Source organism: Chrysochloris asiatica, unplaced genomic scaffold (genome assembly GCF_000296735.1).
Source record: "Chrysochloris asiatica unplaced genomic scaffold, ChrAsi1.0 scaffold00326, whole genome shotgun sequence".
NCBI classification, from domain to species: Eukaryota; Metazoa; Chordata; class Mammalia; order Afrosoricida; family Chrysochloridae; genus Chrysochloris; species Chrysochloris asiatica.
Window position 1 is genome coordinate 261,245 of NW_006408844.1, and position 14,869 is coordinate 276,113.

At 39.4% G+C, this 14,869-nt stretch overlaps 1 protein-coding gene across 1 annotated transcript in view; it reads right to left on the bottom strand.

Moving 5' to 3' along the window:
• C2CD3 (C2 calcium-dependent domain containing 3) overlaps positions 1-14,869 on the bottom strand; it is a 173,686-nt gene that overhangs the window by 62,674 nt on the left and 96,143 nt on the right. The window contains exons 23-24 of the mRNA XM_006875430.1: positions 9,866-10,465; positions 5,077-5,412 (exon numbers count right to left, since the gene is read on the bottom strand). Of these exons, the coding sequence (XP_006875492.1) occupies positions 5,077-5,412; positions 9,866-10,465 (936 nt within the window). The remainder of the gene's footprint in view (positions 1-5,076; positions 5,413-9,865; positions 10,466-14,869) is intronic.

Consider the following 14,869-nt stretch of genomic DNA (forward strand, 5'->3'; position numbering starts at 1 on the left):
TGAGTTGGAACCAACTGGATGGCACTTAACAACAATATGGGCAAAATACTGACCGAAACTGGAAGCATCAAAAAAAAGAATGAATACAGTCACTATAACAAAAATAATTGGTTGATGTTCATTCAACCATTTTGAGAGGCAGCATATGCTTAAGAATGGATGATATTGAAGGAAGAAGCCCAAGTTGCACTGAAAACACTGGGGTAAAACCAGCTTTCAGGAATTGACAGAATACAAATGGAAATGTTAACAAACTGATAACAACACTTGTCTGTGCCAAGAAATTTGGAAGATAGCTACCAGACCAAATGACTGGAAGAGATCCATATTTGTGCCTAATAAACAAAATGGCGATCCAAAATAATGTGGAAATTATCTAACAATATCATTAGTATCACATGTAAGTAAAATTTTGCTGAGGATAATTAAAAAACATTTGCAGCAGTACAGTGACAAGGAGCTGCTAAAAATTCAAGCCAGATTCATAAGAGGACTTAGAACAAGGGATAGTATTGCTGACATCAGATGGATCTTAGTTGAAAGCAGAGAATACCAGAAAGATGTTTATTTGTGCTTTACTGAATACGCAAAGACATTCAGCTATGTGGATCATAATAAACTATGGCTAGCATTGCAACAAATGAGAGGAATCTGTACATACACCGAGAGGCAATTGTTCAAACAGAACAAAGGGACATTGAATGGTTTGCAATCAGAAGAGTTGTATGCCAAAGTTGTGTATCCTTTCACCATACTTATTAAATCTGTATCTTGAGCAAATAATCTGAGACGCTGGATTATATGAAGAAGGACATGGCATCAGGATTGAAGGAAGACACATTAACCTGTGGTATTACAGATGATACATCTTGCTTGCTGGAGGTGAAGTTGTTAAGTGCTGTCAAGTCCGTTCCAACTTATAGTGACCCTGTATAGGGTTTCTGAGGAGTGCTGGTGGGTTTAAACTGCTCATCTGTGGTTAGCAGTGTAATGTTTATTCTACAGTGCCACACAAGTACTTCTGAAGGCGAAGAGGACTTGAATTATTTACTGATGACAATCAAAGACTACAGCTTTCAGTATGGATTGCATCTCAAATGCAATGTAAATAAAACAAAACAGTCTTACAAGTGGGCCAATAAAATAACATGATAAATGGAGAAAAGACAGAAGTTATCAAAGACTTCATTTTGCTTGAATTCACAATCAGTGCTCATGGAAGCAGCCATCAAGAAATCAAATGATGCATTAAGCAAATCTGCTGCAAACTCTTTAAAGTGTTAAAGAGCAAAAGATGCCACTTTGAGGACTAAAGAGCGCCTGACCCAAGCCATATTTTCAATCTCTTCATTTGCAATGTGAAAGTTGGATAATGAATAAGAAAGATCATAGAAGAATTGATGCATTTGAATTAAGGTGTTGGCGAAAAATATTTAAAGTACAAGGACTGTCAGAAGAACCAACAAATTTGTCTTGGAAAAAGTACTACAGCTAGAGTGTTCCTTAGAAGTGAAGATGGTGAGATTCTGTCTCTCATATTTTGGACATGTTTTCAGTTGGGAACAATCCCGAGAAGGACATCATGATGCTTGGTAAAGTAGAGGGTCAGTGAAAAGGAGAAAGAACCTCAACTAGACGGACTGACACAGTGGCAGCAACAATGGGCTCAAACAAAACAATTTGAGGATGGTGTAGGATCAAGCAATGTTTCATTCTGTTGTGCACAGGGTTGCTATACGTTGGAACTGACTCGATGGCATGTAACAACAGTTTTTCAAGATACAGCACCCTCGTAAGAACCATGAAACAAATAGGTTCAATTCTTATTATTGCCTCCCTCAACCCGTTAAAGGTAGCCCAGTATATAACTTCCCACTTCAATATCTTTGTTCAAGTTGATCATGTTGAAACGTCCACCTGAATTTCATGCCCACTTTTCTGAAATCCTACTCATTCTACAAAGTTCCCATGATTGCTAGATCCAACACCCACTTTCTAAACCTTTTAAATACTATACAAGGCGGATTTCAAAAAATTTGTGAAAAAACAGAATTAAACAATAATGGAGTGGGGAAAAGGGTGGTGAAAACAAAGGATAATGGAATTTTTCTACAAGGTGTTTTAAGTTGCCTTGTATATTGTATATACACATTTGTATTGTTACTGTTAAGTGCTGTTGAGTTGGTTCTGACTCACAGCGACCCTGTATAGTGTTTCTGAGGCTATAAATCTTTGTGAGAGCAGAAATCCTCATTTTTGTCCCAAGGAGAGGTTGGTGGGCTCAAACTGCCGACTTTGAGGTTTGCAGTCCAGTGCTTATCCTACAGCGCCACCATGTTTGCATACATGTATATGAGGGTTAAAAAAAAAGCATTGTCACCAGGTTTCCAGTTCATACATGCATGTGTTTACTCCAAACAAAATGTGTTTAAACATGTCTCTCCGTAATTAGTGGATGGCTGCAGACAAATTTTCTCAGTAACACAGTTGTCTTAGTCTCGTTAGTGTAACTTCAAAAAAAAGGTCCAATTTAAACAGTGGTTTCCCAGGGGTCTGCTGGGCCAGTTAAATTTAAGGCAGAGAGGTCAGCTCAGATGGTTATAGCAAATGTTTTGATTATTTTTATTCCAATGGGATAATAGATTTTCTTGAAGAACACAGGATGACCATGGGGTTTATTAAGCAGCAGCTTTAAGAAAATGGAAAATTGCATTGGTGAGAAAAAGGCCAGGAAAGTTGTGCTGAGAAATTTTTTCCCATGACATCTGCTCATTCTTCAAGGGTAGCAAGGGCTGTTTTTATAAGAATCTCGTTGGGAAATCTTACCCTACCTACCTTACAGTCCTGATCTTTTTGTGTGTTTGTTTTTGCAATATGGAGCTTTTCCTAAAATGGAAGGCATACCATATTTTTGTACATTATGTTTTGTTTTCAATGTAACAACAAAAAAGCAATCTTTGTAAAAACCAAAGAAACCTCATTGTATTTTTCTTAAATTCACTCATCTATTTTCTCCTTTAAAAAAATTCAGTTTTCATGTTTCATGCCCCAAAACAGGCAGTTAAAAAGTAAAAATTGTTTCCCATTTTGTGACTCAGATAGGATTTTAATACACCAATATAGTGGGGCAAGACTGGGAAAAATTGCTTGATATAAAACATCTAAAAGTTATGAGATGAATGAGAATCTCAAGAGTCCTTATAGAAGGTAGGGAGGTCAAACCAAAAATGGAATACTGAAGTCGTCTGTGCTTGTAAGTCACTTAAAGATAAAGAAATTCCAGACACAAAGAGATGCAATAATTTTCAACTCACTGGGAATACAGGGCTAAGTATAGTACTACTTCAACGTAAGCTTCTTAAACACAAGATTTTTGTCTTGTTTTCACTGCTACATCCTCAGCACCATGGACAGTGTCTGGCACACTACAATCACTAAGTACCTTTTGCTACTGACTGAATATATACCTATTTTTGAATAGCAGAAAACAATGGAGGAGAAAACCATGCAAATAAGCAATTTCAGCACTGTGTGATATGGTGAACAGGGCAAAAGTGCTAGAGGAGCAAAAGGAATGGGCTTTATGTCAGAGAATGCTGAGGCTTGAGCTGAGTTTTAAGAGAGGAGCTGGTATAAGCTAGGCAAAAGAGAAGGGTGATGACAAACAGATCATTTTAGGAGACACTGTTGGCTGAATGAAGGCATGACAGGGGCTCTTTGTGCCATGGATTCCTTTGGAAGCCTGGTGATGTTTATGGACTTCTTGAAATAGTGTTTTTTTTTGTTTTTTTGAAATAATGCTTTTTAAAAAATGTGTAAATATATGTGATTACTAAACAACCTAATTATATTGACATACAGCTATCAAAACAAAAAAAACTTTGCAAAATAGTTAATTTATGTACTTTATTAATGTATAACAATATTTGACAGTAGCGTTAACAATCACTATGGTTTTAGAGTAATGATGGATATAACCAATATTCCAGGATATCAGAAATAACTATATTATGTAACAAAAAGTACCTGTTATTTGTACTGACATCATGGGTATGGTTAATATTATTAGACTCTATTGCCTATATTCGTAATTGGGGGAAATGTTAAATTTCAAGTAAAAAGTTAGTATGAAAAAACAAAGAGATGGAGCAGTTGGGGACTCTGGACTCAGAGAGGGAGAGGGGCTGTGTGCTGATGGCCAGGAGGTAGGCTTGTGGGGTGAATCCTTTGGTTGTTTGATGATGCATAGAGGAGATTGTAATCAATGCAATGAAATGAAATAAGATAGGATGAATGTAAAGCTGGTGTTCTCCCATGTAAACTGTCACATAACTCACAATAAAAACATAAAAAATAAAAAGATGGGGAAGAAAAAAAGTAAAAATAACAAATGTAAATTTTAGCTCTTTTAGAAGTTTACTCATTAACTGAAGAAAATACAGCTTTATTTTACTGAAAAAAAACCCAAGAAAAACAAAAAGTTGCAATTACTCTGACACTGTTTTGTCCATGGTTCCCATGGAGGGATCCTCACGCACAATGAAGAGGGTGTGGATTGGTGGGAATGGAAAGAAGGAAGAGAGACGACAGAAATTTAAGAGGCAGAACTGAATGGACCTGATGAGCTGAGGTGGCTGAGGGAGGAGGGAGAAGTGTCTGGGTTGATCCTCAGGTCTACACACGCAATCTTAGGATAAATGTTAAAGGTTCACTGAAACTCAGAAAGACATTCCGGCTGCTTGTACCTTTGTTGCAATTGTTGTTGGGTGCCATTCAGTCAATTTCAACTCATAGTGACCCTGGATAGGGTTTTCGCGGGTGTCAATTTTTATGGGAACAGAAAGCTCCCTCAGAGTGGCTGATGGGTTCGAACCACTGACCCTGTAGTTAGCAGCCCAGTGCTTACTCTACAGCACCACCAGAACTCCTACCTACACCTTATGGCTGAGAAATATAAAGACCACTTAGATGATTAACAGTTCTTACAGATCTTGCCATGATTTTTAAGATTCATGAAGGCAGAACCATATACCAGGTAGTCAAATGAATGCTCATGGATAAGTGAACAGAACTTACCTCTCAAGCTCAAGTGCATTGCTCTTTCTACCAGGATGCTGACTGCAAAAGTTCCACTCAACTCGGCAGAGCCCTCCTGAATCGGACAAACGTCAGTTGTGGTGTGGCAGCAGGGTTCCTGGGTACAGGCAGGAGACTTCCGGTCACCATGTTGCGGTGAAAGCTGGATCTCATCCCTTCTAGGGAGCTGCTCAGCCTCACTGTGGCTGCTACAGTCCATGGAGTCTAGCTCACGAATAAGCTCAGGATGTGGGGAGACCGAGGACAGAATCACATGAACTCGCAAGGCAGCTCCTGAGAGGTTGGAAGCATTTCGTCCAAACAGAGGATACACACCTAAAGGAAGGAGGCAAGAAAATAAGCCCAGGTAAGCAGGCACCAAGAATACTCTCTTATACTACACCAGGCAGTACTCCTGGAGGTGCCTGTGGTCCTTTCCTCCTCTGACAGACCTATACATACGTACTGCTATAGCAGGTTGTTTTGAGTCGGAAGTGACTTGGCGGCACTGTGTTACCACTATTACTACTACTGTGAAGTTGGTATAAACACAAGAGTTTTTACCTCACCTTTGCCACCTCCAACAATAGAAAGTAGTGAGGTTTCTGATTTGAAGCCAAAGCCAAATGACTACCAGGCAGAAGTATTGTGGAAAACATTCATGTGTTTAGGGGCATGTAGACTTAGATTACTTCTAAGAGAGACTTTTTGTAAGCCTAAGATTTGATGAACTCAGGAGTGGCCTGTCTTCTCTAGCACATGTTCCATAGACCAAAACCCATTGCTGTTGCTTCTGACTCAAGAGCAATCTTACAGGACAGAGCAGAACTGCCATGTCTTTCTCCAGTGAAGCAGCTGGTGGATTTGAACTTCTGATCTTTTAACTTACAGCTTACCACTTAACCAATGTGCCACCAGGACCCTTTAGATGTCCCACAGACTCTTGTCTTTCGACTATTTTCCCATTAGGAAGCTGTCCTAATGCTCAATTTGGCCTTGTTTTACTAAATATATTCTGAAAAGCTGGCCATATCCCTAGAGATCTACAGGAAAGGAAAATCATCTGGTATGAAGTGGTAACAAAGGACAATGGGATTAATATTTGTGTTTTTCATCACCACAATGTCAGAATAACCTGTTCACGATCATTCTTCCAGTATGTGGCACATTTATAACCAGGGATTTGAAATTTACTGGCTTGCAGGAAAGTATAATGAGATTTAATTTATAAAGCAGAAAGAATAGTTCCTGCCAAATATCAAAATTTGCTTCCTAGAAAAGATAGACTCATTTCAATCCAGGAAGTTGGAATTAACTTATTCATAGATAATACGATGTAACTTTTCCCATCTTTAGGTCACTGTTTTCTTCTAAATGCAACATGCAAATTATTATAATAATCACAAACAGAAAATAAGCATACGTCACGGTTGGGGGAAGGTACCAAAAAGCAATTTAATATATTCTATTCTCAAGAAACTTTAGTTGTGGAAGGATGGTATTTCAGTTATCTAGTGTTGCTGTAATAGAAATAATCACAAATGGGTGGTTTTAATATATAGTAACTTATTTTTTCACAGTTTTAAGAGTCCAGAATTCCAAATCCAGGGCATCAGCACTAGGGGTAAGTTCTCTCTCTCTGTTAAACTCTGGGAAGAAAGCCCCGTCTCTTCTAAGTTTTTGCTCCTGGGCAATCTACATGTAGTTTTGGCATATCTCTTCCCCCATCTCTGCTAGTATAGCTTGCTTGTTTAATCTCTTTATATTTCAAGGGATTGATTTAAGACACACTCTACTAATTCTGCCTCATCAAAATAAAACAAAGACAACACATTTCCAAATAGAATTATAATCCTAGGCATGTTGCTTTTGCTGTGAAGTGCTACCAAGTCAGTTCTGACTCACAGCAACACTGCATAGGCTTTCCAAGGAGCAGCTGGTGGGTTTGAACCACTGACCTTGCAATCAGCAGTCCAGTCCTATCCTATAGAGAACCATAGGCATAGAGATTAGTAATTGTAAGACACATTGTTGTTGTTGTTGTTGTTGTTAAGTACCATGGAGTCGATTCTGACTCACAGTGACCCTGCACAGGGTTTCCGAGGCTGTAAATCGTAAATTTATGGGAGTAGAATGCCTCATCTTTCTCCCGCAAAACCACTGGTAGTTTTGAAAAGCTGACCTTGAGGTGTGCAGCCTGACTTGTAACCACTGTGCTACCAGAGCTCCTTTAGGACACATTAGTGGGGGACAAAATTCAATTCATAATAGATGATTATATGGAGGATTGGAATGATGCATTCATTCAACAAGCACATCAAATGTCATGCTTTCTCCAAGGCCCTAAGGATAAAATGGTTAAGACTACTGCGATGTGGAATAGTTTGAGGGAAATGGAGGACCTGAAATATAATACCACTTTTGGTATCACTCAATAAGAAAGGGTATATATATGTCTGAGTTCTGAGCCTTAGATCTATATTCAAGTGTCCTAAATCTATTTCCATCAGCAGACTGAAGTTAAAAGCCAATATTTATGAACTTTAGTTCAAGGGAGCAAAAACTGACTTTTTCTGTATTCTCTTTGAGGTGATTCTAAGCCAGTCTAGATAAAACAGGACACGTGGAATTTGGTGAGGTGCTCAGTGGAGCCATACTTACACCTGCTGGGTCTAGAGAGAACCTGTAAGGTTGCTATGAGTCAGAAACCTACTCAGTTCTCCATTTGCTCAACCCTCCTCAGCACTAAGCTTGTTGTGTGCCGTTAAGTGGGTTCTGACTCATAGTGACCCTGTATAGAGTTTCTGAGGAGTGGCTGGTGGGTTTGACTTGCCACCTTAAAGTTCAAATTGACCTTGTGGTACTGTGCTTATCCGACAGTGCCACACCAGGACGCTCAGCACAAAGCTAACAGGATTAAAATAAGGCTGTGATTCAGTTTCAACTGTACAGTGGAAGAAATGATGATTGTTAAGATCCAATATCATTTCTGTGAAGAATCTAGACTTACTGTTCTGATGCAAAGCTAAGTCACTCCTTTATTCAGAATTCATTACAGTAACTTTTCATAGTGCTCAGAAAAAAGTCTATAAACACTTCAACTTTAAAGACAGTCACTATAATACTCTTGCCACATATCTTCACCTCCCATCACCTCCCAACCTATGTATCCTCTCACTTTGTTGCTGTTAGGTGCCGTTGAGATGGCTCTGACTCATAGTGATCCTATTTACAAAAGAACGAAACAGTGCCCGGTCCTGCAGCATCCTTACAGTTGTCAGGTTTGAGCCCATTGTTGCTGCCACTGTGTCAATCTATCTCCTTGGGGATTTTCCTCTTTTCCACTGACCCTCCACTTAACCTAGTCATACCAAATTACTTACAGTATCTAAAATATACCACACGGCTTTGTGTCTCTGTGCTTTCACTCTTGTGGTTCCCTTTCTTTGGCTAATTCTTTGAAACTCAGTATCTCACCTCCAGTGAGGTGACTTCCTTGAACTAAAGAGTTGCCCCATTCCTGTGCTCCTAAGCTTCACTGAAAATATCCCTTTCATAGTTGTTATGCTTCATTCTAATGAAATATTTATTGACTGCACTATCTTCCCCATTAAGGAGCCCTGGTGGCATTGTGGATTAGTCATTGGGCTGCTAACTACACGGCTGGTGGACAAATGTACCAACCACTCTGTGTGGAAAAGATGAGGCAGTCTAAATGAGACTGTGTGCTCCTGTGAAGATTTAATCTTAGAAACCCTATGTAAGGTTGCTATGAGTCGCAATCAACTCAGCGACAGTGGGTTTGATTGTTTCGGTTTGGTATTCTCCCCTTAAGACTGTAAACTCATTGAGATCAGGGACTATTTCTTATTCACCTTTGAATTCTCAGGACTATGTACATATATAAAGTCATCAACAAATGTTTAACATGAAAAGTACCCAGTACAGAATGTCACTTGCAAAATGTTACCTTTTCTTTTTCTGCCTCATAAGCCAGGTTTTAACATGTAGATTTTCCGTATCATTCTTCCAAGCTATTACCAGAGAAAAAATGTATCCTGGATAGCTTAGGTATGTTTTTCAGTTTAATTAAGACTAGAATTCTAGACTAACAGATAGATTCTGATACATTTGGTTAAAGGTAGTTTCCTAATTTTACTCATTTCTTATTTTCTATACATTAAGCTGACTGTTCACAATGTTCTCGGTGCTATGTAAGGTACAAAATCTGTTGACTGTTGGATGCATTCTAAAGCTACAAAGTTCAGTGCCAGTCCTTAGGTAATACTGATACTGCCAAGGTTTTATTAGTATGGCATACCCTTTTTAAGCCCCTTTCTTTTTGAAATCTTTAGTAACTAAAAGCACTACTAAATTATGATTAATCTTTCAACATGCAATAACCCTTACTAGCATGTAACTGTGGGCAGATTATCCACCATTTTCCATTTTCACATCAATAAAATAGGTCTGAAGTCCATGGGGTGGCGGAAAGAATTTGCACTTGACTATTAACCTCTGGTGGTTCGATCCCAACCAAAGGTGTTGAGGAAGAAAGGCCTAGTGATCTGCTTCTGTCAAGATTATAGTTAAGAAACCATCTGGAGCAGTTCTATTCTGAACACATGGCATCACCATGAGGTGACTTGACTGAAAGGCTCTAATATCTATCTCATAGGATTGCTGGGAGGATGATGAAACAAAATAATGCCTGAGCGAGTATCTTACATAGTGTTTGACACAGAGCAGGGTCTCAAATCACAAGAGCTGAGCCTGGCCCTTCACTTACCACTAACAGTTAGTGTCCTTGCTGACCGCTCCCCAAGTCTGGTCAGGTCCACGTAAGCTGAGCCAATCCAGCTGTCCGTCTGATGGGGCCTCTCCACACTATCATTGCCATAAGCCCGCCACACTTGGATCTCTAGTCTCTCTTCCCTGAAGTACCAAAGCAGTGATGGGCCCCTGCTGACTTCTGCTCTTTTGAATGCTTTGAAAGTAACCATGACCTCGTTTTTGTTGCCAGTTTCCTTAGGCTTTTTGAGAGGGGTCCAGAAGCCTTTGTGATCATATAGCTTGTAGCGAAGGTAGCAGTAAGTGCTCTTATGGATTTGCTTCTGTCCAGCAAGAAGCACACAATGGATGGGCAGCCAGAGCCTTGGAGTGGAGATGGTGACAGTGGCTGGCTCCTCTTCCATACTGACAAGATCCTTCAGGTTATTCTCAAAGCTCCAGCCCACTAGCTCAGCAGCTTCCAGCACCCGCTCTCTATCTCCAGGATGAGTAAAGGAAACGGAAAGCTCCAAACCACCCACAATCTTCTGCATGAGCTCCACGCTGTGAGTCTGGACCCCATCTACTGGGAAAATGACAGGAAACCATCCTGTGATTCCTTGTGGGAGAAAAGAAAGATTTTCAATTATTGTCTCAAAAGTAAAACAAACTTACTCACTCTTCTTCCCGGAGTCACCATCACCCTCGCCCAAGACAACAGAATTCATGTATCCACAGTGAGATGGAGTTTGTGTTTCATCTGACCACTGAAAGGCAGAAGTGATATCTGGCAAGAAGAATGATGGTGGGAGGTGGAAGACCTGAGTTCTTTCCTTGACAACTCTCAAAACCAGATCTTTCTGGAAAAGCCATTAATCTCTCATCACTTATTTCCTTACTTGACAAATGGAAAAATTAATGCCCATCTTAACTACCAGATCAAAAAGCCTTATGATTATTAAGTGAGATACTGGTTTTAGAAGAGCTTTCAAAGTATAAAAATTTGCAATGATATTACACTACTATGAGTACAACAAAACAAAAGGTCAGGAGGATCTGGGATCCAGACCCAGGTCTGCAACTAAAGAAACAGGTGTTTAGTGAACATATGACAAGGACCAAGAACTAGGTTTGAAAGTAACAACAGCTACTCTTTTAATTGTTTACAATTTATTTGATTAATTTTATCATCTACTCCTTTAGAAAGTCTGCTAGTGCTTTAGATAGTACTCTTTCATTTAATTCTCCCAATAACCCTGTGAGGTTTTGAGGACTACAGGGCATAATGATCCCTGTTTTACAGGTAAGAACACTGAAGCTCAGAGACCTACCCAAGTTACTAAAGCTCCCAGTGGTAGAGCTAGGACTGGAACCCAAATCTACATTTCACCTACTCTTCACAATCTCTAACTCTTCAGACCAATTTATTTCTGAAGTTAAAAATTTTCAGAGTGTATAAAGGTAATAAACAGAGCACAGTGGCTCTAGGGATAAGCACTAGACTGTGAACCACAAGGTCGGTAACTTGAGTCCACCAAATGCTCTGTGGGGGAAAGATGAGGCTTTCTGCTCCCACAAAAATTTACAATCTTGGAAACCCTATACAGGGTTGCTATGAGTTGGAATTGACTTGGTGGCACTTAACAACAATGGTAATATAGTGTAAAAGCTGAATATTGTGTAACAGCCAGAAGTCATTTAAGTAAGGGGCTGGCAAACTTATTCTGGAAAAGACCAGACAGTAAATATTTTAGGCTTTGTGAGTCATAAGGTTTTTGCCACAACTAAACTATGCAAGGAACGCTGGTAGCATAGTGGTTATGAATCAGTCTGTGAGCTGCAAGGTCAGCAGTTCGAAACTACCAGCTGTTCCAAGGGAGAGAGATGAGGCTTTCTGCTCCCGTAAAGATTTACAGCCTTGGAAACCCTACGCAGGGTCACTATGAGTCGGAACCAACACATCACAACAACAACAAATTATGAGTCGGCACATCACAACAACAATTAATTATGCTGCTGTAGTACAAAGTGGCCACAGTAAATATATAAATGAATGTGTTCCAATAATACTTTATAAAAACAAGTAGTGGGTCTAAGTCAGAAAGTAAAAAATAAATAGTCTCATGTCAGCTGAAGTCAGATGTGGCTGCTTAAGTAGTTAATTATTACTATTATTATTAGTTTACAATTTTATATTGTACATTGGTATAATAATCTATCACAGTAATTTTCTGAGAAAGGTCTTATTTAGTTATATTTCTCGATGAGAAGATTTAGTATCACTGAAATTAATTTTCTACCGATCACCTAAGGATTTATGACTTTTGGACAACGTAAATAGTTCTGAGTTTTGGTCTGTAAAATGAGGAGATTGAAGATGTTAATCTCTAAGATTCCTTTTAGCTTGGAGTTGAACCTATGACCTTGGCATAAATAATATAATATCTCTGTATATTAATTTCCTCACAACCAAGTGGTTCTTAACATTTTGTTCACAGATCTCTTTGGCTCTAATGAAAGTATTATCCCCAAAAAATGCACACACAAAATTTAGCTGGATTCAATGGTCCCTTTTGCTGATTCTGTAATTGAGACTAATGGTAGGAGGAAACAAAACAGAATGGTCATTTCAGAATAATTTTGAAATCAAATACAAATGATAGACCTCAAATTAAAAGATGTCTTCCTAAAGGTTAATTATAATGCTTAGAAGTGAAATGTTCCAGGTGTTGCCTGCTCTCTGACAAACTCTGAAGTATGTTTTAGGAGGAAATTTCTTTGTTCCAGGCAAAAGGAAATTGAAGTGTCATATGGTGTCCTGGAAGGAGCTCTGGCAGCTTAGTGAATTACAAACTGGGCTGCTAATCACAAAATCAGCAGTTTGAATCTACCAGTTACTCCACAGGAGAAAGATGAGGCTTTCTGCTCATCTTTTTTATAGTCTTAGAAATGCTATACAGGGCCATTAAGTCAGAACTGACTTGGTGGCACACAAACCCTGCCACACCATGGAGTCCTGGTGTAGTGCTGCAGGATATGCAATGGACCGTTTAAGGTTGCTTTGAACTGCAAGATTGGCTCCTTTCAGCTTGGAGCATCTAAGAACCTATGACTTTGGCGTAAATAACTTCATATCTCTGTATATTAATTTCCTCAAAACCAAATGGTTCTAAATATTTTGTTCCCAGGTCTCTTTGGCTCTAACGAAAGTTAGCAATTTTATAAAAGGTTGTTATGAGTTGGAACAGACTCAACGGCACTAAATTGCAACAGTGTATCTGTTGGAGTCCTGGTGTGGCACTGTAGGATAAGCAATGGACTGCCAACTGCAAAGTCGGTAGTTCAAATCCACCAGCTGCTCCTTGGAAACCCTATACATACAGGGTAGCTATGAGTTGGAATTGACTCAACAGTACTTAACAACAAAAATGTGCCTTTGTCCCAGTGAACTAGAAGGCTGACGGAGTACTCTCTTATGCTCAGCCAGATGTCGTAGGTCATTGTTTTTTTGCTTCCTCATTAGTCACTTGCATAGTGCTAACATACTCCGTGGGGGTTATTTAGCGAATTAAGGATGATGAAAAACTTTCATAATATTTGTGTACTCTATGGACTTTAGGCTTATAAACGCTACTTGCTGCGTAGAATATCAGAATCTTTAATCATTAAAGGTGACTGAAATGTTAATAAAATGCATTTAAGACCCTATTGGGTTCCTTTAGGGGAGGCAACAGAAATTTATATTTTGAGAACTGCCCCTTGTTTTACCTCAGCAACTCCTGGTAGCACAGCTGCTAACCAAAAGATCAGAATTCAAATTCACTTGCCACTCCATGTGAGAAAGATGTGACAGTCTGCTTCCATAAAGATTTACAACCTTGGAAACCCTATGGGGTAGTTCGACTCTGCCCTACACGGTCACTATGAGTTGGAATCAACTCAACAGCAAGGGATTTGGTTTTGGTTTATTTGATCTTTATCCTAGCTGGCAACTAGTGGTGGTGGCAGTGTGCCATGGAGTCGGTTCCGACTCCTAGTGACCTGTATGGGGTTTCCGAGGCTGTAAATCTTTACGGGAGTGGAAAGCCTCATCTTTCTCCCATGGAATAGCTGGTAGTTTTGAACTGCTGACTTTGCTGTTTGCAGCCCGATTCGTAACCACGACGCTATCAGAGCTCCTTGTCGAAATTCCAAATGGAATTAAATATAACCACAGAGGTTCCTAAGTTTTCCTTATATCTAAGGGACATTAGTTTTAATCAGAATTATGTGGCTCTAATTGGAATCACCACCACTCGTCTGTCAGTTTGTCATACTGTGGTGGCTTGTGAGTTGCTGTGATTCTGAAAGCTGTACCACCGGTATTTTAAATACCAGCAGAGTCACCAATGTTGGACAGACTTCAGATGAGTTTCCAGATGAAGACAGACTAGGAAGAAGGACTGACGAACTACTTCTGAATATTTAGTCACTGAAAACCTTATGAATAACAGTGAAACATTGTCAGATATAATGCTGGAAAATGAGCCCCTCAGGTTGGAAGGCACTCAAAATGTGACTGGGGAAGAGCTGCCTCCTCAAAGTAGAGCTGACCGTGAGGATGCAAATGGAAGAAAGCCCACGGGACCTTCATTTGCTGAAGGGGCACAACTCAAAATGAAGAGAAACAGCTGTAAACATCCACTGAAAATCGGAACATGGAATATACGAAGTATGAATCTGGGAAAAATGGAAGTTGTCAAAAATGAAATGGAATGCATAAACATCGATATCTTAGGCATTAATGAGTTGAAATGGACTGGTATTGGTCATTTAAAATCTGACAACCACATGGTTTACTATGCCAGGAATGACAAATTGAAGAGGAATGGTGTTGCATTTATTGTCAAAAAGAACATATCCACATCAGTCATGAGGTACAACTCTGTCTGTGATAGGATAATATCCATGCACCTACAGGGAAGCCCAGTTAATACCACTATTATTCAAATTTATGCACCAACCACTAAAGCCAGTGAGGATG